The sequence below is a fragment of the Petromyzon marinus genome, chromosome 16, assembly GCF_048934315.1.
Source record: "Petromyzon marinus isolate PM22_M1 ecotype Great Lakes invasive population chromosome 16, UKy_Petmar_22M1.pri1.0, whole genome shotgun sequence".
NCBI classification, from domain to species: domain Eukaryota; kingdom Metazoa; phylum Chordata; class Hyperoartia; order Petromyzontiformes; family Petromyzontidae; genus Petromyzon; species Petromyzon marinus.
This window is the reverse complement of record NC_133682.1, coordinates 15,291,169-15,313,922: the sequence shown is the minus strand read 5'-3', so window position 1 is coordinate 15,313,922 and position 22,754 is coordinate 15,291,169. Positions and strand designations below refer to the sequence as shown.

At 48.6% G+C, this 22,754-nt stretch overlaps 1 protein-coding gene across 2 annotated transcripts in view; it reads left to right on the top strand.

Moving 5' to 3' along the window:
* The window catches only part of LOC116942795 (endothelin-converting enzyme 1), a 67,126-nt gene that overhangs the window by 34,050 nt on the left and 10,322 nt on the right, over positions 1–22,754 (top strand). For both annotated transcript variants that reach the window (XM_076067554.1, XM_032955063.2), the window contains 11 exons: positions 510–634; positions 4,599–4,739; positions 5,578–5,646; positions 6,282–6,458; positions 7,924–8,063; positions 11,557–11,671; positions 12,266–12,379; positions 16,888–16,986; positions 18,400–18,477; positions 19,582–19,682; positions 21,138–21,257. In XM_076067554.1, the coding sequence (XP_075923669.1) occupies positions 510–634; positions 4,599–4,739; positions 5,578–5,646; positions 6,282–6,458; positions 7,924–8,063; positions 11,557–11,671; positions 12,266–12,379; positions 16,888–16,986; positions 18,400–18,477; positions 19,582–19,682; positions 21,138–21,257 (1,279 nt within the window). The remainder of the gene's footprint in view (positions 1–509; positions 635–4,598; positions 4,740–5,577; positions 5,647–6,281; positions 6,459–7,923; positions 8,064–11,556; positions 11,672–12,265; positions 12,380–16,887; positions 16,987–18,399; positions 18,478–19,581; positions 19,683–21,137; positions 21,258–22,754) is intronic.

The following is a 22,754-nucleotide window of genomic DNA, read 5'->3' as shown; positions in this document are numbered from 1 at the left end:
CGGTGGCTCTTTTGTTTCCACCTTCCGGCTCTTTGGCTGCCCCCTTGTGGGCAGCCGTTTAAAAAAAAACTTAAATCTTTAACATCATTTCACGGTAAAGATAATTAATTAAACATGGCAGGCAATGGGTTGCGATCCATCTATTTTGTTTATTTAAGTCAGACTGTGTGTTGTCATCTGCTGTATACCTGCTGTGTCTGTGTTTGTGTACAAGTGGCAGTGCGTGTGATGCGGCTCTAAACCTGTTTTGGTCAAAGACAAAAACTAAAAAAATGTCTCTTCTTCTTTGAAAGGTTACTGACCCCTGCCCTAGATACTTTGTAGGTCTATCTACCTACAAACTATCTACCTGCCCTAAATAGTTTGTAGGACTTGACTATCACTGTGCCAAATGTAAATGTTGTGTTCCCTTTCGAGAGCACCTTGGACTCGCGGCCCTATTCATTAAAGTATGTGTTGATTTTTTGACGTCGTGAATATGAATGCCTGCGAATGAATTTGTGTTGCAGAAAATGCCACCTTCTCCGCTGATCAGTCGTCAAACACCGACGCACAGACGTTCTACCGCGCGTGCATGAACCAGGGGCGCATCGCCGAGCAGGGCGCCCAGCCCCTGCGCGACCTCATGGACGGGGTACGGTTTCCGCTAAGCGTGCACGCAAACATCGCGACGTAGCGGAGAGGGCACTCCTTTCCACTAAGCGCGCACGCAAACATGGTAGCCTAGCAGCAGCAACAACAACTGCTTCCATCAACATGAATCCCTAATTACAGTGCTAATCTCCTTAATATTGACTAACTCAAGTAAGCAATTAACGCGTAAATAGAATCACATAGCATTACAATTCTCGATTCATTACTAACGCACACAATTCCTTAAGTATGGCCTATTTTCACAAACTACTACTGTAGTTAGATAGATTACTACTGTAGATAAATAGATTCACCTTATTACCTTATTACATACCTTATTACACTAACCAACTCTGCCAATCATAACCAATCAACCAGTACTCAACTCTCATTATTAATAATAATGCTTGATAATATAGTTACAGTAGCATGGACATAAATACAACCTTTGTTTAAAACTGGGCCGGAGTCTGGAAGAGGTGTCGGGGTGCCTAATGGGATCAATATATGGCATTGACTTAAAGCTTTCGTGACTGCAGGAATTCATAGTCTATGGATCTTTAGGTAAAGCCACGTAGATATAACAAATAATAAAATAATAACAATATCACGACGTTTCGATCGCAACACAAGCAATCGTGATCAGGTGAAAAATACACCGGCAGAGCTGCTGAGAATATCTGGTGGGAGCGCTGCTCAGGCAGGGAGTTATAAAGGTTTGAGATGGGTGTAGCCCAAGGGTCAGTGGGCGGGGCTAGAGATGAAATTTGCATGTAAATGTAAGATCGGAGAAATCTTAACAAACGAAGCTGTGTGCTGCCATTGTATTGTGAGAGATTAGCATGTCAATGTAAGAACTTTGCTTGTAAATGTAAGGCTCGGAGAGAGCTCAGAAAGAGCCATCGCCACATGGAGGTGGACAAGGATGGCAAGCCGCCATTTACTAATGTAGCCCAAGGGTCAGTGAGCGGGGCTAGAGATCAAATTTGCATGTAAATGTAAAATTTCTCCGATCTTACATTTACATGCAAATTTCATCTCTAGCCCCGCCCACTGACCCTTGGGCTACACCCATCTCAAACCTTTATAACTCCCTGCCTGAGCAGTGCTCCCACCATATATTCTCAGCAGCTCTCCCGCTATATTTTTCACCTGATGACGATTGCTTGTGTTGCGATCGAAACGTCGTGTTTCCCTTCAACGTGACTATACCGAAAGAGCTAAGAATACGTCGTGATATTGTTATTATTTCTATTATTTTATTATTTGTTCTATCTACGTGGCTTTACCGAAAGACACAAAGAATGCAGCAGACGCAAGAAATATATGGCATGTGAATACGTTGGTGAGGGGAGGGCTGCCGGTAGGGGAGAAATGTGATTGACTAGGCGGCAGCCAATCGGAAGCATTCTAGGGGTTGGTTGTCCTATTCTATCATTTAGGTAGTAGATATCGATGGTATGTCATGCATTTATTTAAATAATTAAAATATAAATATTAGAACACAGATATGGTACCACTGAAATGCCGGGCTCCATTCGGGTTGTTCAAGGGTACGTGTTCTAGTCACGAGAATGATTCATTGCGGTCTGAGTACCATGCAGCAGACGCAAGATGTGTCCCCACTGGGCATGAAGTAGAAGTGACGAGGGCTCACTCGAGTACTCGTTTCGTATGTTGCGTTCAGGGACCGTTTTTCGGCACAAGGTGATGCACTGCTCGCCGAGTTTCGAGTGCAGATCTCAGCCAGCGACATCACCATTGACTGTTCAGAAAAGCGAGGGGGCTTGTGTAGGACACGCCGCTAGAGGGGATGATGGCCGGGTGATGAGACGAGATTCACCTGAGCGGATACCCCACCGAAGGGAGATGGAGCAGTCACTTTGTGTTGACAAACGAAATGGATCGTTGCATTGCAGGACCGAGCGAGTGACAATCACGTGGCTAGGCCTTCTTCCAGCAGTGGACAGCACATGGCTGATGATTTTGGAATGTTCACTTAGACCTTGCTTCGCGCTCAATTTGCATTCCTGGAGAAGTGAGCGCCCATCGAATCGGCGCTAAAAGGGGTCATTATACCATTGTATATATGGGGATATGTTCCCGACGGCATTATTTCTTACGTGTGAGCAAAATATGAGGGCTTCATTGGGGTATCGGTAATAGCCATAATAGTTTAACACGTAGGCAATTCTGGGGTAATTCTGGCGAATTGCCCGATGATGCTGGATGTATTTACCAGCGAAACGTCGTACTCAAACTGTAAATGTGGATTCACTCTTCTACACACCGGTGGGCTAAAGTAGTGAATTATTTTTCTTTTGTCAACGTGACACTTTTTTTGCTGATTGGCCGTGTCGGGTGGTGGAGGGTTACGACACATTTATAAATAAACGCGATCTAACCCAAAAACCTTTATTATGAATAGCCATAATACTCGTACAGATTGTATCAATAAAGATAATTTATTTTTGTATGATAATAAGTAAGTATTATGGACTGTACTCACCAGTGTATCGTCGTGACGCTCACGACCCACACCCACATGGCGCTCAACTGCCTCGACCTGCTGCTGCCGCCTCCTCATCATTTTAACATCCAAAGCGATCCTTTTCCTTGACACTTTGGGCTCGTTTCCAGCGCGGATACTTGCAGGCACCTCCGATTAGAACAGCTGGCTACGTACGGTGCGAAATAAGTTCAATATACATACATTGGGTCTGAAATGCTCGTAGAAACACACGAAATAAAAGCAGAGAGAGATCAAGGGGGAGTAAACACACGCCGGCGGGTGGCTGTTTTTATTTATTGGCGGGCGCTTCATGGCTCAGAGGGTGCTGTAATAACATTGAATAATAAAAATCAAATGTTTTTTATAATCTCGTGACTACGAATCATGATAATCAAATCTTGGGGTGCGGGGTGCTGACTGGCTCAGAGCATTAGGCGGTGCCATTGGCTGAGTGAATGTGAACAAAATAGCGGCGGGTGTGTTTCCTGAGCTCTGCGTGCTCTCACTCAAAAGCACTTTCTAGATTTTTGGATTTTCCTTATTTTTGCTAAAATTTTCTCCAGGACAAATAGCGCTGTAACGAAACAGTGTTCTTCAGGATAGCGCTAAGCGAGGTCTGGATATAAAATGAGTATTTGTGAAAATAGCAACTCACATACATTGCTTTTCACAGTTTTTGAGCACAGGCCCCAAGTCCCAAAACATTAAGCGGACAGCAACAGACACCACTATCATAGTTGCAATAGGTTGGAGTGTAACGCGAAGCCGTCATTATATGAGCCAGGGGACAAGAGACGCTGGTGGGAGAGAATTCCAAAGTGGGGCAGTGTGAGGTAAGAGAAGTGTTGTGTGACTTGTGAGTGAGCGGGTGGGTAGGTAAGTGGGTGAGTGGGTGGATGAGTCTGTTGTTGTGACCTGCAGTATTGGTGAGTAACTGGGTGGATAGGGTAGTGAGAGTGCTGTTGTAAGCTGCAGTGTGATGGCTGAACACAGGATGAGAGGAAGCATTGATTCTGGTAGACAGATTCCTCCACGTGCTGGAATGACTCTACAGCAGCAGCACGGAGGTGAATAACAGCGATGTGAACAGGAACGTGTGCCGCTTTATTCACCTAAATTATTTTTATTTTACCAGGTAAAGCTGTGTATCTTGTTTTTCAGAAGCGACCTGGCTATCACAAATTATAGCTCAAAGAAGTGTAGCAGCCAAATACTCCAAATGTGGGGGGAAAAATCTTGAGGACCCGGAGAAAAATTTACGCAACCACGGGGAGAGAGAATCACGCAAACCCCAAATGTCACAGGCGTGAGGGTCGGGATCCGAGCCACGACCTCCTGTATATCGGGCGAGGTAGTTGACATCTCCTAGCCACCGTGGCACCCCACTGAAGAAAGCGGGGCTCAAGCGACTGCTTCTGACTCAACGCCGGCTCTGCCCTGTGCTCTGTGACAGCTCGGCGGCTGGATTCCGACACCCAACAAAACCACGAATCTCACCGAGTTGCTGACCAACACCACCCTAAACTTCCTGCTGCCAGCGCTCTTCAGTGCCCAAGTGGTGCAGAGCGGCTCCAAGGATAAGCTCTTTCTAGAGGTAAGCACACACCGCTACGCGCACAGGATGCGCTCGTTGCGAGACACGGTCGTTGCCGAGATGTGGAATCGACGAGTGAAGTTGACGGGGAACCGTAACCGTGGTCGCGGCAATAAAAGAGCGAGAGGGAGGCGGTGAGCGAGTGGCTCGAGTGAACCGGTGAGTGCTGGATCATCAATCACGCTGACTGCGTTGCATTGATTGCATGTCCAGCGCAGCAGTGTTGTAGGAGCTGAGTGCTGCACCCCGGGTATATGAAAGCAGCAGGATTTCAGCTTCAACTGAATCCTGAGTTGTGTAAAGCAGCAGCAGTGATAATGGCTCAGAGTGAACGAGGCTTTAGCATGGAAAAGGAATCGAAGCTTCTTTTTCACTGCCTTGATAGCCAGATGAGTGACACAGCCATTCCATGACTGCCCAGATGAGATTGTTGTGCTCAAGCAGGATTCATGGTTGTACTCTGGATAAAGTTATTACTGTTAAACATTGATGGTAAAAACTGTGGAATTGCCAGCCTTACACATTAGTTATCATGGTTTTTTAGTTGAACGTGACCTGGTATTTTTTTTCACCCCAAACCAGACTTGTTTCACATCAGTGGTGTTTGACAGTAAAGTAATAGAAACGTATCTGAAGTTAGCTAATTGTGATGGTCAACTAGCTTGTACTAAATCCTTAATTTAACAGAGAATTGATCATTTCACTGACAACATTGATGCTACTGTGTTTGATTTTATCGTGCATTCACGCACACATACACACGCACACACACACGCGTAAATGTGTAAAAACACACATGACATGCATACACAAATGCGCACGCACAAACCCAACGCAGCTTTCTCCCCCGGAGCTTGGGCTTCCCTCGGAGTACCTGACGAGCAACGCGACCCAGCAAGCCCTCAAGGTGAGCGCCGCGACGCTGCTGTCCTCGCACGGAGCGCGCTCGCCGCTCGCGTTGCTCCCACTGCACCAATTCGCGCACCGTGGTGCCCCGCACTGCCGGTGCCCGCGGCGATGTGCGCCGGATTAAGGGAGGCATTCTAGCCGCCCCCGGAAGAGATCTGGAAATGCGCCGTTTTTCCGCAGATTTCGAGATCTCTGCACCCACGAATCACGTGAATTGTATTTCTTGCAACACAGTGGCAATAATTGAGTACGTTTGATATTTGTGCCATCCTTATAGCGGAAGGCCATCACGAAGGCGCTGTGTTGCACAGGCACAGTCTGCAGTAGTTTGACAGTCGAGAGCGATGTTGCTACTGTGTTTGTATTCCCAACGAGAGTCATTTGCAGCAATAATTTTTTTTATTGGGCAAATGAGGACCATGCCGCCCTCACACGGTGGCGTACTCATTTCAAATGACGTCAGGGGATCTTTAACGTCTGCTGTAATGCAAACGGCGCGGAGTGTTTTCCGCTCAATAAACACCGCGGCAGTAACCAGGCAGGCCTCTCAGATTGGTACCGCACACCGCTGCGAATGCGCTACCGCCGTGCCGTGTGACCACGCGAGCCATTGTCACGGGGCGGTCTGCACAGGTGCGGGCCATGTATCTGCACTACATGGTGCGCTCGGCCGTGCTGCTGGGCCAGAGCCTAGGGGATGCGCAGCAGCACATGCAGAAGGTGCTGAGCTTCGAGTCGACGCTGGCCACCATCGTGGCCCGGACTCGGGACTCTGCCGAGCCCAGCGAAGTGACGTTGGATCGCTTGCAAGTGAGGAAATGTGTCTGTGCCACGTGCTGCTCTGTTTGTCGCCCTTTGTGATGGCCAGGCCTGTGCACAACGGGCATCTGGGAACCTTGCGCAACCCTCGCTCTGGAGTGAGGAGCTTACTTTTCTCTCTCTCTGTGGTGTGAGGAGCTCCACTTCTCTCTCTCTGTGGAGTGAGGAGCTCCACTTCTCTCTCTCTCTCTGTGGAGTGAGGAGCTCACCTCTCTCTGTGGAGTGAGGAGCTCACTTCTCTCTCTCTCTGGTGTGAGGAGCTTACTTCTCTCCGTGGAGTGAGGAGCTTACTTCTCTCTCTCTGTGGTGTGAGGAGCTTACTTCTCTCTGTGGAGTGAGGAGCTTACTTCTCTCTCTCTGTGGAGTGAGGAGCTCCACTTCTCTCTCTCCGTGGAGTGAGGAGCTTACTTCTCTCTCTCTGTGGTGTGAGGAGCTCCACTTCTCTCTCTCTGTGGAGTGAGGAGCTCACTTCTCTCTCTCTCTGTGGTGTGAGGAGCTCACTTCTCTCTCTCTGTGGAGTGAGGAGCTCCACTTCTCTCTCTCCGTGGAGTGAGGAGCTTACTTCTCTCTCTCTCTCTGTGGTGTGAGGAGCTCCACTTCTCTCTCTCTGTGGTGTGAGGAGCTCACTTCTCTCTCTCTGTGGAGTGAGGAGCTAACTTCTCTCTGTGGTGTGAGGAGCTCTCTTCTCTCTCTCTCTCTGTGGTGTGAGGAGCTTACTTCTCTCTCTCTCTCTGTGGTGTGAGGAGCTCCACTTCTCTCTCTCTGTGGTGTGAGGAGCTCACTTCTCTCTCTCTCTGGAGTGAGGAGCTTACTTCTCTCTCTGGAGTGAGGAGCTCCACTTCTCTCTCTCTCTGTGGTGTGAGGAGCTCCACTTCTTTCTTGCTCCGGCGGGTTTCGTTGCCAAGAGCATTTTGCAAATGCGCCTGTAGTGCAAATGTGGCTGTTTGCGACGGTGCGCCACGCCGGCATGTCTCAGAAGACCAATGACGCGTCTGCCGCAGTATAAAGAGCAACTCCCCGCTCAATCTGCCTGCCCGTCAGTCTTGCACCATCCTCCAGTACCCGATAATGTCAGCCTCTTATATGCGTCTCTGTAATGAAGCAGCGATCATTTTGAATGTGGCTGCGTGGTGATTTTAAGTACAATCGCACCTCGATCAACACGACTGGCTGATCATATATGGCAGAGTTGACACGTGGACAGGTGGAAATATGGATGGACGAGCTGAGAGACGCTTGCACGATGCCATGAACAGGCACACGGACGCTTACACAGATGGGATCGGGTATGGACACATGTCCACCTCTTGCGATAAAGACACTAAAATGCCGTAGTATGGTTGGCTACGTGCGGTGCGAAAGGAGTCCACCATGCATACAAATTGCACCTGCATTTAAAATGCCTCTGCAAAAAGACAAAACGAGCTTTTGGTTTTTCCTCGTTTTCCCTTTGCAGGCCATTGCTCCATTCATCAACTGGCAAGCATATCTACACAATGGAATACCAAGCGGCTTTCCTCAGTCTGCGGGGCTCCTAGTCTCCTCCACAGCTTACTTCGGAAACCTCACCACGCTCCTCAACCACACGGACGCTACGTACGCCGACGCGTGCACCTCTCGGCACACCTTTTTATTGGTTCACGGACGCCGCGCTCCAGCAAAACCGGGACATCGACTCACGATGCAGTGAACACGTCGCGCAGTAATGTTTTATTTTGCGCGTTGCATCCTTTGTGGAAGAAAAATTGCGTCTCAAAAACACCGTGAACTTTGTGACGCGCGAAGGCCGTGGGAAGCCACAGACAAGCGCTCGCGAAGACAGCCAGAACCGTGCGCTACTACTACCAACAATGAATTAATTTATTTCGTTTCAGCAGGGGAGAACTCGAGAGAGACCGGGATGAGTCTAATTTGCAAAGGTTGACGCGGGGCATCGATCTGCCAGCCAGTAGGGGGTGATGCTTGTTGCTGTGTGTGTAATCCCAGGAGAGTAATTTGCGGGTCAATTTATAATTTAGCAAATTTGTACCCTGATGCCGGCGGTGCACGATGGTCTGCTCTTGCGAATGATGCCAGGGCATCATTTAAGTCTGCTGTGAAACAAGAGGGCGCGCATTTTTTTCTGGCGGCTGCCTGATGATGCTGGTTGTGTAACTACGGAGCAAAATGTTGGGCACATTTGTGAAATGTTGTGAGATTGCTCACCAACACGGAGGTGGTGCTGCCAAAGCAGAGATACATTGGCCACGTTTTGTTCGTCACGTGACAACTTTATCCGTTGGCCATGTCAGGTGGAGGATGGTTTATAACGCACATTTTACTGAGGTGAATCTGACCCAGAGATCAACAATGAATCGGGCGTGTAGTGTTATTATTGTTATTGCAGCCGCATTCATAATCAGGGCGGCCGCTGCATTTCAAGCGTGGACCACTACAACAAGCGGAGGTGGAGGTACCGCTAGGCCATGTCACCTCTCAATCGCCCGAGCTCTGTGGTCCTATATGAGAATGTTTGACCAACTCCATGAATGAGTGTTTTATACGTGTGGGAGGAAACCCACGTGTGCCAAGGGGGTAAAACTCGATCCCCGTAAAGATGGAAACGAATCCACTTGCTGCACTGCCATTGTACCCTGCAAGCCAGGAGATGACAAAGCACTACGCCCATGGGTAGGGAGGGAACTCTGTAAATCTGTGCCTGTAAGCAAAGCAGGGCACATCTCCCTTGTGAGCGTGATGAGATTGTTTGAGTTATATCAACGGGCACCTAGTCACATGGCACAGGAGCGTGACGTGAGGTTGGCATAGGCATTGTTGTGCATTGTGTGATCACCGTATCACCGTTGCTCACTCGCGCCTGCAGATATATGGAGGCATGGAGTGGATATAGTTTACAATGTTACGTGAAAAAACAGAGACTCTGTCTTCAGGTGGAAGGGTGAATCGATTCCCGACTGGGGGGCACCTTTCGGTGTAGAGTTTGTGTGATCTCCCCCTGCTCTGTGTGTGTTTCCTCCAATAGCAACGAAATATTTACGATCTAACTGGTATTGGCAAAACATCCTGAAAATGACAAATGACTCAACTGGGATTACACGCAGTAACGTCGCACCCTACTGTGACACACGTGGCAGGGTCTTGTCAGTACCAAACGAGATAACCAATGGGCGTTGTGCAAAATCAATAATCTTTTGCGATGTGCATGTCAATTCACACCCTGTGGACACCCTTGCAAATCAGATGTTCCCATCTCAAGGGTTTTTTGGGTGAAATATTTTTAACGAACTAATATAAATGATATCTATGGGACCTTTTTGCCAGTATCAAAACTGATGAAAACTAAGAATAGGTTTTACCCCTTACTGGCAATCAAACTGGAGGAGTTACGATGTTCATATTTTTGCAAGGAATTAAGTCTGCATCAACTACACACAGTACTTGTGGCAAAACAAACATACTCTGATAACACTCGTCTACAGCCAAAATGCTTCCGAAATAAATGTAGTCCAACTTGACTAATTGTGGGTCACTCAGAATGAAAATTATGCTTAACATTGTTGATTGGCTCTAGTTTTCAAGATATGCTAACGGGTCAGTAGATAGGACCCTTGACTTGGGAATGGCGGAGAATGAGTGAGTTATAAAGGGAAGGGATCTCAATTTAAACCAGAAATTACTGGATCTATGAATAAATCTATGACTGGGTTTGGACAGTACTTGCTTTTTGAGCAAAACAATGATGCAATCTGAACCTGGTATTGCATCATGCATGATACGAATTGCATCATGTTATTCCTAGAAGTCATGGATGATGCAATCATAACTAGGCTTACATCGAGATTTTTTCCCACCGAACTGCGGAGCAGTGAGCGACGAGCATGGCGAGCGATTTCACCAGGACATTGCAACAATGGAGAAACGCTATCAGGGCAAATGCAGCCCATCAATGCTTGCAGACTGTGGTTGGACAGTGAAAAGAGATGCTCCCTTTAATTAATACAAGAGACAAGCGAAGATGTGCCGAGTCGACGCTGAATAAGGACTAAACTATGTATTTATATATGCATAATAGTTTTTAGCATTTCGTTTCATGATACATGTTATATCTATATAACCCTTTTGCTGATTATTAAAGTGTTACATGAACAGGACAAGTGACATGTTATCATGTCAAGCAACCATAAACACATGAAAAGACCTAGGTTTACAATTTATGAGTAAAACTCTACTATCCACACAATATACACAGACGTAAAATGTAAAAACTTAAATATCTTGGGAATTGTAGCCAAGCAGTTGTTTTAATTGTCATATTTGAATTCAGCACATTAAAATCCACAATAAACAGCACATTTTATCTCCGAAGCAGACGACGTCTAAAACATTGTAGACCAGCATAATTTTATATGCATTAAATTTCGATTTAAAGCTTTCGTGACTGCAGGGATTCATATTCTCGGTTCTTTCGGTAAAGTCACGTAGAAGGGAAATAATAAAATACAAATAAACAATACAATTCTCATGACGTTTCGACTGCAACACAAGCAATCATCATCAGGTGTGAAAACCACAGCAAGAAAATTTGAAAAAAGTGGCGTTTTTTTCTTAACGTTAGCACCACGGACAGCAACTGGTGGTTAGTCTGATGGACGAGTCCATCTATGCTCGGAACGGAGGAGGGGGGAGCTAGAAAGAGAATGGAATGCGGTCTGAAAGTCACTGTAAGCGTGAACACAATCAATTAAAACCCGAAATGGTTTATCAAAACCTTCCAATGATTGCTAAACCAGAATCCATCTTCTCGGTTGAAATTGTCTCTGTGTTTGTATATGTGGATAGCCTAATGAACGAATCTCTCATGGTAGCCAGATGGCTTGCAGAGAACCTCTGTCCTTGAAACTGATTGGCCTGCACCAGAGACAGCCTTCTTTATGGCCCAATATAAATGAGCTGTCCACCAGGTTGCTTCATTCCAATTTGGCAAATTCCGGCGACGAAACGTGCCCTCCTGCCTTACCTTCCCGTTGTTAGCGTGCCAGCGAGTGCCGTGCTCGCGTGTGTGTGCGTGCGTGCGGTGCGCTACCCGCAGCGTCGTGAGCGGCTACGTGCTCTGGCGGCTGGTGCAAGCGATGTCCCCCGCGATGGACGACAGCTTCAGCACCCCTCACCGACTGCTGCAGGACGCCGTGGTCAACGCCCAGACGGTGAGCTCGGCCCGCGGCTGAATAACCGCCGGGAGAAGCGGAGCGGCTCGCAATTGGGAGGTTTGCGAGTTGCAAATCCTGGCTTGGGGAGAGGGGGGGGGGGCTGTCGGCTGACTCAGGTCGATGAAAGTTACGACATCTGGTCGTGCGGTTGTTACAGCAGCATTGGTTTAACGCAAAGATCTTTTGGACAACGTTTTTGCAGGAGGGGTGATTCGTTTACTTTTCTTGTACTTTGTACTTCTATCGTGTTCTTATTTTGTTTGTTCTAACCCGCCCCGACTGGACATCTGTGAACAAGAGCTTAATTCCTCCAGTATAAATAAATATTCCGATTAACTATTCTTCTTCTGCTATGGATATCCCGATTGAGTCATTTGCAGTGTAATTTTTTTTAATTTGGCAAATTTGGACCGACGTTGGTAGCACACGATGACCCTCCTCTCACGGGATCTTTAGCGGCCGGCGCGTACTATTTTGCGGCTAATGCACCCGCCAGTAATGACCGGGGCAGGCGCCGGATTTCGAGCTGCGAGCGCGCTCTGGCTGGGCTGTTGCGACGTAAAGACAGCGCCGTGCTCCCACCGTGTGCAGAATTACAGTGCGGCACGCTGGGAGTTCTGCATGGAGAAGACGAACTGGGCCATGCCCTACGCCCTCGGCGACATCTTCTTCTTCGCGACGCGCAACGAGCAGACCACCGATGATGTACGTGAACGCAAAGCACAGGAACAGACGCGCGGACAAAACACCCGTAGCACGTAGCACTACGCAACCTCTATTCCGCTGTTATCCGACTGCCAGACTGTAAACTCACAATGACTACAGCCTCACTCTGACTGTAAACTCGCGATGACTACAGCCTCACTCTGACTGTTAACTCACGATGACTACAGCCCCACTCTGACTGTAAACTCACCATGACTACAGCCTCACTCTGACTGTAAACTCACCATGACTACAGCCTCACTCTGACTGCAAACTCACAATGACTACAGCCCCACTCTGACTGTAAACTCACGATGACTACAGCCTCACTATGACTGTAAACTCACCATGACTACAGCCTCACTCTGACTGTAAACTCACGATGACTACAGCCCCACTCTGACTGTAAACTCACCATGACTACAGCCTCACTCTGACTGTAAACTCACCATGACTACAGCCTCACTCTGACTGTAAACTCACCATGACTACAGCCTGACTCTGACTGTAAACTCGCGATGACTACAGCCTCACTCTGACTGTAAACTCACCATGACTACAGCCTCACTCTGACTGTAAACTCACCATGATTACAGCCTCACTCTGACTGTAAACTCACCATGACTACAGCCTCATTCTGACTGTAAACTCACCATGACTACAGCCTCACTCTGACTGTAAACTCACGATGACTACAGCCTCACTCTGACTGTAAACTCACCATGACTACAGCCTCACTCTGACTGTAAACTCGCGATGACTACAGCCTCACTCTGACTGTAAACTCGCGATGACTACAGCCTCACTCTGACTGTAAACTCACCATGACTACAGCCTCACTATGACTGTAAACTCACCATGACTACAGCCTGACTCTGACTGTAAACTCGCAATGACTACAGCCTCACTCTGACTGTAAACTCGCCATGACTACAGCCTCATTCTGACTGTAAACTCACCATAACTACAGCCTCACTCTGACTGTAAACTCACCATGACTACAGCCTCACTCTGATTGTAAACTCGCGATGACTACAGCCTCACTCTGACTGTAAACTCACCATGACTACAGCCTCACTCTGACTGTAAACTCACGATGACTACAGCCTCACTCTGACTGTAAACTCGTGATGACTACAGCCTCACTATGACTGTAAACTCGCGATGACTACAGCCTGACTCTGACTGTAAACTCGTGATGACTACAGCCTCACTATGACTGTAAACTCGTGATGACTACAGCCCCACTCTGACTGTAAACTCACGATGACTACAGTGAGGGAAATAAGTATTTGACCCCCTCTCAGTCAGAAAGATTTCTGGCTCCCAGGTGTCTTTTATACAGGTAACGAGCTGAGATTAGGAGCACACTCTTAAAGGGAGTGCCCCTAATCTCAGCTTGTTACCTGTATAAAAGACACCTGTCCACAGAAGCAATCAATCAATCAGATTCCAAACTCTCCACCATGGCCAAGACCAAAGAGCTCTCCAAGGATGTCAGGGACAAGATTGTAGACCTACACAAGGCTGGAATGGGCTACAAGACCATTGCCAAGCAGCTTGGTGGGAAGGTGACAACAGTTGGTGCGATTATTCGCAAATGGAAGAAACACAAAAGAACTGTCAATCTCCCTCGGCCTGGGGCTCCATACAAGATCTCACCTCGTGGAGTTGCAATGATCATGAGAACGGTGAGAAATCAGCCCAGAACTACACGGGAGGATCTTGTCAATAATCTCAAGGCAGCTGGGACCATAGTCACTAAGAAAACAATTGGTAACACACTACGCCGTGAAGGACTGAAATCCTGCAGCGCCCGCAAGGTCCCCTTACTCAAGAAAGCACATATACATGCCCGTCTGAAGTTTGCCAATGAACATCTGAATGATTCAGAGGACAATTGGGTGAAAGTGTTGTGGTCAAATGAGACCAAAATGGAGCTATTTGGCATCAACTCAACTCGCCGTGTTTGGAGGAGGAGGAATGCTGCCTATGACCGCAAGGAACACCATCCCCACCGTCAAACATGGAGGTGGAAACATGCCTTGGGGGTGTTTTTCTGCTAAGGGGACAGGACAACTTCACCGCACCAAAGGGACGATGGACGGGGCCATGTACCATCAAATCTTGGGTGAGAACCTCCTTCCCTCAGCCAGGGCATTGAAAATGGGTCGTGGATGGGTATTCCAGCATGACAATGGCCCAAAACACACGGCCAAGGCAACAAAGGAGTGGCTCAAGAAGAAGCACATTAAGGTCCTGGAGTGGCCTAGCCAGTCTCCAGACCTTAATCCCATAGAAAATTTGTGGAGGGAGCTGAAGGTTCGAGTTGCCAAACGTCAGCCTCGAAACCTTAATAACTTGGAGAAGATCTGCAAAGAGGAGTGGGACAAAATCCCTCCTGAGATGTGTGCAAACCTGGTGGCCAACTACAAGAAACGTCTGACCTCTGTGATTGCCAACAAGGGTTTTGCCACCAAGTACTAAGTCATGTTTTGCAGAGGGGTCAAATACTTATTTCCCTCATTAAAATGCCAATCAATTTATAAAATTTTTGACATGCGTTTTTCTGGATTTTTTTTGTTGTTAATCTGTCTCTCACTGTTCAAATAAACCTACCATTAAAATTATAGACTGATCATTTCTTTGTCAGTGGGCAAACGTACAAAATTAGCAGGGGATCAAATGCTTTTTTCGTTCACTGTACAGCCCCACTGACTGTAAACTCACCATAGCTACAGCGTTGGGGCGTGTGCTCAGCGATTTTGTTTTAAAGAAAGCGACCACTTCCCTGCGATGCTCAATAACCAATACCAATACCCTCCATTCGCCAATAAGTGACGGTGACATCACCACGGCGCCTGTGCCGGGCTAGGTTCACTTTCAGGCCACGTAAGTGTCGAAGGCTCGTTGACAGGCGGTCTCGGGACAGACCCAAGTGCCATGGGTTGGCTGACTGAGATGACCGGTAGATGCACACCAGCTGTGCCCCCTACTCTGCCAACTTGCTGCATTTCAGCCGCCCGGCGCTTCACTCGTTGTTGCGAGCGCCGCTCCTCTGCCCTCGTTGCTGTTGGAGTGTGACTGCCTCCAACTGCCCAGTAGCGTCCTTAACAAGTCTCCTCCATAGAGGCCGATCTTGACACCGCTGGTACCAGTCGTCGAAAAGTCCACTCGGCTCCACATCCTCCCATACCGCATCAGTTCTTCTTCAGCCCATGTCGTAGCCCCCTCTATGCGGCAAAAACAGAAGCTGCTTGGGCATGCGGTGGCTGGGTATGCGGGCTACCTGACCCAGCCAACGCAGCCTTGCCTGCCGTAGGAGCTCACCGATGGGAATGTGTCCAGACCTTTCAAGGATTTGTGAGCTCCTCACACTTTCCCTCCTGGTTAAATCCAGGATGGATCGCTCAATAACACCACCCCCTCGCTCGCTTCGTTGCCCGCTAACAGAACAGGACAGTGATTACACTCTATGCAGTGATATTAACATATTTATAATATATTGGAAAAGCTCTGTTATCCGGCATATATGGAGAATGGAGGGTGCCGGTTAATGAAACATGCCGGTTGCCTGAGAGTTTTACTTATGGTTCACCACATTTTTCCAAGGACATACAATTTACATGAAAGATGCTTAGCCTACATTTTAACTATGATATACTAAATAAAATACTCGTTTACAGAGGTACTCACCGGTCAGTTGTAGAGCATTTTTGTCATACAGTACCATATCTGCAGACTGCCGCGAGAGCCGCCACTCAGCAGTGTCCTGACGCTCCCGTAAACAGCAGATCTTTGATAAGCGCACGGCAAGATGCAAGGATGGCTTTCGGAATTTTTCTGGATAAATGAAGGAAGATTGGTATGACAGATGGCGATTAATAGAGCATTGCCTATGGTAAAGTGGTGGATAACAGAGCTTTTCCTGTACACACAATGACAGACAAAATTGAGAAAGTATTCAATCTAAAATGCTTGCATGGGTGATGCTAAAGCAAAATACCAGACCTGAAATTGATCGTGGATTCAAATCCCATTTGTAAGGTCTAAGAATAGTAATTATTTATTTACCCAGGTAAACCATACGGATCCAAACACTAATTTTTAGATATTGTCCTGCTTTGCGATGTTTGTCCAACACCAATGGCATTGTGTTTGTTGTTCGCTGTGGGAGGAAACGGGAGAACCCGGAGGAAACCAATGTAGAACAGACGAAGAACATACAAACTCCACACAGAAAGGCCCCGAGTTGAAATCGAACCCAGGTCCTTTTGCTATGAGGTGCAAGTGTTTATTTGTGTTACCCTGTCGCCCTCAATGGATTTGGCCTGCAGTACCTTTGTAAATGGTAGAATCATGGCCACCTCACGAAAAATCATTGAGATGGCGGTCCACAGTGAGGCCACGTGGCATTTCCACCTTCAAATGACTGTAATGGTTTAAATTTCACACGGATGCAAATTAATTTAACGATATTTATTTACATTTGCACTGTGACTCCTTAGGTGAAAGAAGTCATCAACAATGTTCGCGTCTCGTTCCAAAACACTCTGACGACGCTGACCTGGATGGACAACAAGACGCGAGACGATGCCCGGGACAAGGTCAGTGGCGGCAAGGGCACGGCCGCCCCCCCCCCTGCCCCCCCCCTCGCCCCCACCCTAGCCCCCACCGCCGCAGGGGGCACCATCGTCGTCCTCCCGTCGTCGTTCACCTTCATGCGCCGTGTCACCGTCGCTCCGTCTCCGGGGCGGCCGAGTTGCTTGCAAGTAGCGGTCCGGTAACGGCGACGTTGTGGCCACGCGTCGCCACGGCGGCTGCTGCAGCCGTGGGCGTGTATCGGTCACAGCGCTTCGAGCGGAAGGGGCGCTGTAGCTTCAGCCGCCGAGTGCACGGGTCGGATCTCGGTGGGGTTGGCGGCCGTCGAGAGTCGTGGCCCGCCCCAAACCCCAACGAGGTTGAATTCGTCGCTCATTTCCACAGACGACCACAGAGCACTCCGATTTTGATATCGGTTGCATTACAATTATTCTGCGGAAATTCCACTGGCCAAGGGTTTGTTACATATATGATGTTGTCTCAGAATCCAGCCGCAATCAGCTGACTGGAATTGACATTGTCTTTGAACCGGATCCAGTTGACACTGTAGACACTGTAGACACTGTATACACTAGAGACACTGTAGACACTGTACACTGTAGACACTGTACACTGTGTACACTGTAGACACTGTAGGTAACAGGGATACAAACATGGAGAACGCCGCTCCCTGTCGGGCCGTGGTCGCCCTCGGCGTGTGAACGACTTCCCCTGCTGTTTGTGGGAACTCTCAGCGGGCACGGAGGACAAGGCCAAGTTCACTTTGTTTAGCCAGGTGGGAGCTCAGGAGACCAGGATGAGTCTCCAGAGGGACCTGGGTCACCAAAATGAAGAAAGCGATAACTTAGAGACGAGGACGACAATTCCTAAACCTTCCACAGTCAACTCAGAGCGGCAATGACGGGCCAACCCCCCTCCCCTCTCCCCCCTGCCCCTCTTCACCCCTCCTCCTCCCCGCCCCCTCCCCCCTTCCCCCGAAGAAAATCCCTCGACCCCCCCCCCTCTAATGAGTCCGGTGTGGGACTGATGCCTGATACCGTCGATGCCCCTGGAACTGCCGCCCGGAACGTCGCATTGTTGTAGATCTACACCCGTCAATGTGCGATGGGAGGGAGGATGTGGAATTCAAATATTTTATATATATATACAGTAAAAAAAAACGAGCACGACAATGAACGAAATAGAAATCGGAGCAAAAAACACCAAATATTAATGGCTATAAACGCCGCTGCGCTACTGGTGAGTATCAATCAATGTCCCACCTGAACATTCACCTCATCTCCCGCATTCCCGTAACTTGGAGCTCTGGGGGGTTGAGGCGCGCGAGTTGAATAGGCGTTGGCGAGTAGCGGAGTCGTGTGATTGGAGCGCCAGTGTGCTGAGCGACGTGACAGCATGCGTTGTTTGCCTTTGCTTAGGCGAGCGAGATGAAGCCCTTGGTTGGAGCTGAGAATAAATTTAGTGACCCAGGCTGGATCAACAGCTTTTACGCTCAGGTAAGCTGCATCGTTCGCTACAAACACATTGCAATCAATATTGGTGAAGCAACAACTATCTTGCTGATGTAACCCCTTACAGTGAGGGAAAAAAGTATTTGATCCCCTGCTGATTTTGTACGTTTGCCCACTGACAAAGAAATGATCAGTCTATAATTTTAATGGTAGGTTTATTTGAACAGTGAGAGACAATAACAAAAAAATCCAGAAGAACGCATGTCAAAAATGTTATAAATTGATTTGCATTTTAATGAGGGAAATAAGTATTTGACCCCCTCTCAATCAGAAAGATTTCTGGCTCCCAGGTGTCTTTTATACAAGTAACGAACTGAGATTAGGAGCACACTTTGACACCTGTCCACAGAAGCAATCAATCAATCAGATTCCAAACTCTCCACCATGGCCAAGACCAAAGAGCCCTCCAAGGATGTCAGGGACAAGATTGTAGACCTACACAAGGCTGGAATGGGCTACAAGACCATTGCCAAGCAGCTTGGTGAGACGGTGACAACAGTCGGTGCGATTATTCGCAATTGGAAGAAACACTCTAATGTTTAGGAGGCCAGGGTGGCAACGCAGTGGGAACAACGCGTGCCTCACAGCAAGAAGACCCTGGGTTCAATTCCCGACTCGGGCGCCTTAATGGGTACCGTTTCTACGATCTCGCCCTGTTCTGCGTGGATAACTTCCGGGTTATCTGGTCTCCTCTCATCGCTAAAGAAAAATAAAACATACAATGTAACTGGCATTAGCCAAACATCCCAATGTTGAAAAGTGGTACTGCAAACGACTCGGTTGGGATCACACACACAGCAGCAACATCGACCGCTCCTGCAAAAACTTGGCAGGACCCTCCTCAAAAAGAGTCTTGAGACTCGGCGAGGCTTTCTTGGGTAAACACGTGGAGTAAATAACAATAATATACAATATCTGCTGTCGCCCCGAGAGGTTTCAAATATACCATACACTACGTTCATGACTGAGTGCATTTGTGAAACACTGCATACATTTCCAGTTAGTCGCATTGCAGCAAGTAGTACCATGGGTATCTGGGTCTGCTGGGAAATGACAGGTGACTTTGCTGTGTGTGTGTGTGGTTTGTAGATCACACCGGATGAGAGCTCTTTCTTTGACACGATGGTGAACTACTACAAGTACCTGGCCAAGAGATCACTGGAGCAGCTGTCTTTAGGCTTGAACACCAAGTGTGTTTATTTACGTTTCGTCTGTTTGAAAACCAGCATGAACGTTGTAACTTTGTCTTCCTTGGTAATCGATAAAATAAATACGCAGCCAATAATCCTGCTTCCCACGCCAATTGAGCTATCTTTAAATCCTGACTTAAATTTTCCGTGACTGCGGGAATTCATATTCTTTGCGTCTTTCGGTAAAGTCACGAACATAGGTTGAACTGCGACGTTTCGATCGCAACACAAGCGATCGTCATCAGGAGGAAAAAATGATGACGACCGCTTGCGTTGTGATCGAAACGTCGTAGTTTTTTTTAATTTTCTTTCAACCTATCTACGTGACTTTACCGAAAGACCCAAAGAATATGAGCCACCTTTGTTCTTGTTCATGTTTGCGAACAATCGTCTCACGACATGCACATGCTGCAAGTCCGTTCCATTCATCAAGAGCGCTCGTGACATCACGGAAAGGATCGAGCGATTCCAAGACCGTCACGGTACAGGGTGGCCATGGTGGCTAGGAGATGTTGACTACCTCGCCTGGTGTGCAGGAGGTTGTCGGTTCGATCGCGACCCTGATGCCTGTAATATTGGAGTTTGAATGTCTCTCTCCCCGTGGTCGCGTGGAGTATTTGTCTGCCATAAATTTCCACGTGATGATAAGCCACTTAATTTGTGACCAGGTCACTTCTGAAAAAGGACTACGTAGCTCAGTGGGGTCTTAACTAGTAAAATATTTTTTTTTTATTTCAGTTTCAGTGCGGCCAGTTGAGGGCGTTACAGTTGAGGTCTCCCTGAAAGACAAAGGTCCCCCCGTGGAGCCTTAGCAGACTCTTGGGGGTGAGTGTTGCTAGCGAGTAGTACCTATGTAGAGCCCGTGACGGCGCACAAGAGGGTGGGTGTCATGCACCGCATCTAACTGCCTTTGTCTCCCCAATGCTGATGTTTACACGCCGCACCAGGTACCCATTTAAGGCTGAGTCAACCTCGGGGAGGCCCAGGACCGGTTCAGTTATCGGTCACCGATGTTGTTTGTGAGCAGGAATTGAAGTTGGGGGTGCGTGGGGGGGGGGCAGAGAAGGAGGGGGCGCGCGAGGAGGGGTAGCGGGGCATCTGGAGTATCCTCAGCAGGGCGCGGGCTGTACAGCAAATGCCGCTGGGTCACCTGGTGATGCAGACAAGTACAGGATCCATTCAGTGCAGGACAACTCGCTTACGCAATTATTATTATTTGCAATCTTTTAGTTGCAATAGAGTAAACACACTGGTGTGTGTGTTTCACCGAAAATTCGGTAAGATGAGCATCAACACATTGCTCATTTGCACAGCAAGTTGGCTTGACTCGACTTGCCCCGGGCTCGTGAATGAAAGCAGTAGCGTGTATTGTCATCGCTGGACAGCACGGTCCTCAGTGTTCCGCACTCCGTGGCCCCTTTCTCATCTCGACACGGTGTTTTTGTGTCTCTGCAGCTGCAACCTCTTACCACCGCAGGAGGTGGACAGTCGTTACCTCTACACAGACAACCGGAATAAGCTGTTCGTCCCCATGGGGATTCTACAGCCACCGTTCTACTACCTCCAGCAGAAGAGGTGTCTCCCTCTCTGTGTCCTCTCTCTCTGTGTCCTCTCTCTCTGTGTCCCCTCTCTCTGTGTCCTCTCTCTCTGTGTCCCCTCTCTCTCTGTGTCCTCTCTCTCTCTCTCTCTGTGTCCCCTCTCTCTCTGTGTCCTCTCTCTCTGTGTCCTCTCTCTCTGTGTCCTCTCTCTCTGTGTCCTCTCTCTCTGTGTCCTCTCTCTCTCTCTCTGTGTCCCCTCTCTCTGTGTCCCCTCTCTCTCTGTGTCCTCTCTCTCTGTGTCCTCTCTCTCTGTGTCCTCTCTCTCTGTGTCCTCTCTCTCTGTGTCCTCTCTCTCTCTCTCTGTGTCCCCTCTCTCTGTGTCCCCTCTCTCTGTGTCCTCTCTCTCTCTCTGTGTCCTCTCTCTCTGTGTCCCCTCTCTCTCTCTCTGTGTCCTCTCTCTCTTTGTCCTCTCTCTCTCTCTCTGTGTCCTCTCTCTGTGTCCTCTCTCTCTGTGTCCTCTCTCTCTGTGTCCTCTCTCTCTGTGTCCCCTCTCTCTCTGTGTCCCCTCTCTCTGTGTCCCCTCTCTCTCTGTGTCCTCTCTCTCTCTCTGTGTCCTCTCTCTGTGTCCTCTCTCTCTGTGTCCTCTCTCTCTGTGTCCTCTCTCTCTGTGTCCCCTCTCTCTGTGTCCTCTCTCTCTGTGTCCTCTCTCTCTGTGTCCCCTCTCTCTGTGTCCTCTCTCTCTGTGTCCTGTCTCTCTGTGTCTCTCTGTGTCCCCTCTCTCTGTGTCCCCTCTCTCTGTGTCCTCTCTCTCTGTGTCCTCTCTCTCTGTGTCCCCTCTCTCTGTGTCATCTCTCTCTGTGTCCTCTCTCTGTGTCCCCTCTCTCTGTGTCCTCTCTCTCTGTGTCCTCTCTCTCTGTGTCCTCTCTCTGTGTCCTCTCTCTCTGTGTCTCCCTCTCTGTGTCCCCTCTCTCTGTGTCCTCTCTCTCTGTGTCCTCTCTCTCTGTGTCCTCTCTTTCTCTCTGTGTCCCCTCTCTCTGTGTCCCCTCTCTCTGTGTCCTCTCTCTCTCTGTGTCCTCTCTCTCTGTGTCCTCTCTCTCTCTGTGTCCTCTCTCTCTGTGTCCTCTCTCTCTCTCTCTGTGTCCTCTCTCTGTGTCCTCTCTCTCTGTGTCCTCTCTCTCTGTGTCCCCTCTCTCTGTGTCCCCTCTCTCTCTGTGTCCTCTCTCTCTGTGTCCCCTCTCTCTCTGTGTCCCCTCTCTCTCTCTCTGTGTCCTCTCTCTCTGTGTCCTCTCTCTCTGTGTCCTGTCTCTCTGTGTCTCTCTGTGTCCCCTCTCTCTGTGTCATCTCTCTCTGTGTCCTCTCTCTCTGTGTCCCCTCTCTCTGTGTCCTCTCTCTCTGTGTCCTCTCTCTCTGTGTCCTCTCTCTGTGTCCTCTCTCTCTGTGTCTCCCTCTCTGTGTCCTCTCTCTGTGTCCCCTCTCTCTGTGTCCTCTCTCTCTGTGTCCTCTCTCTCTGTGTCCTCTCTCTGTGTCCTCTCTC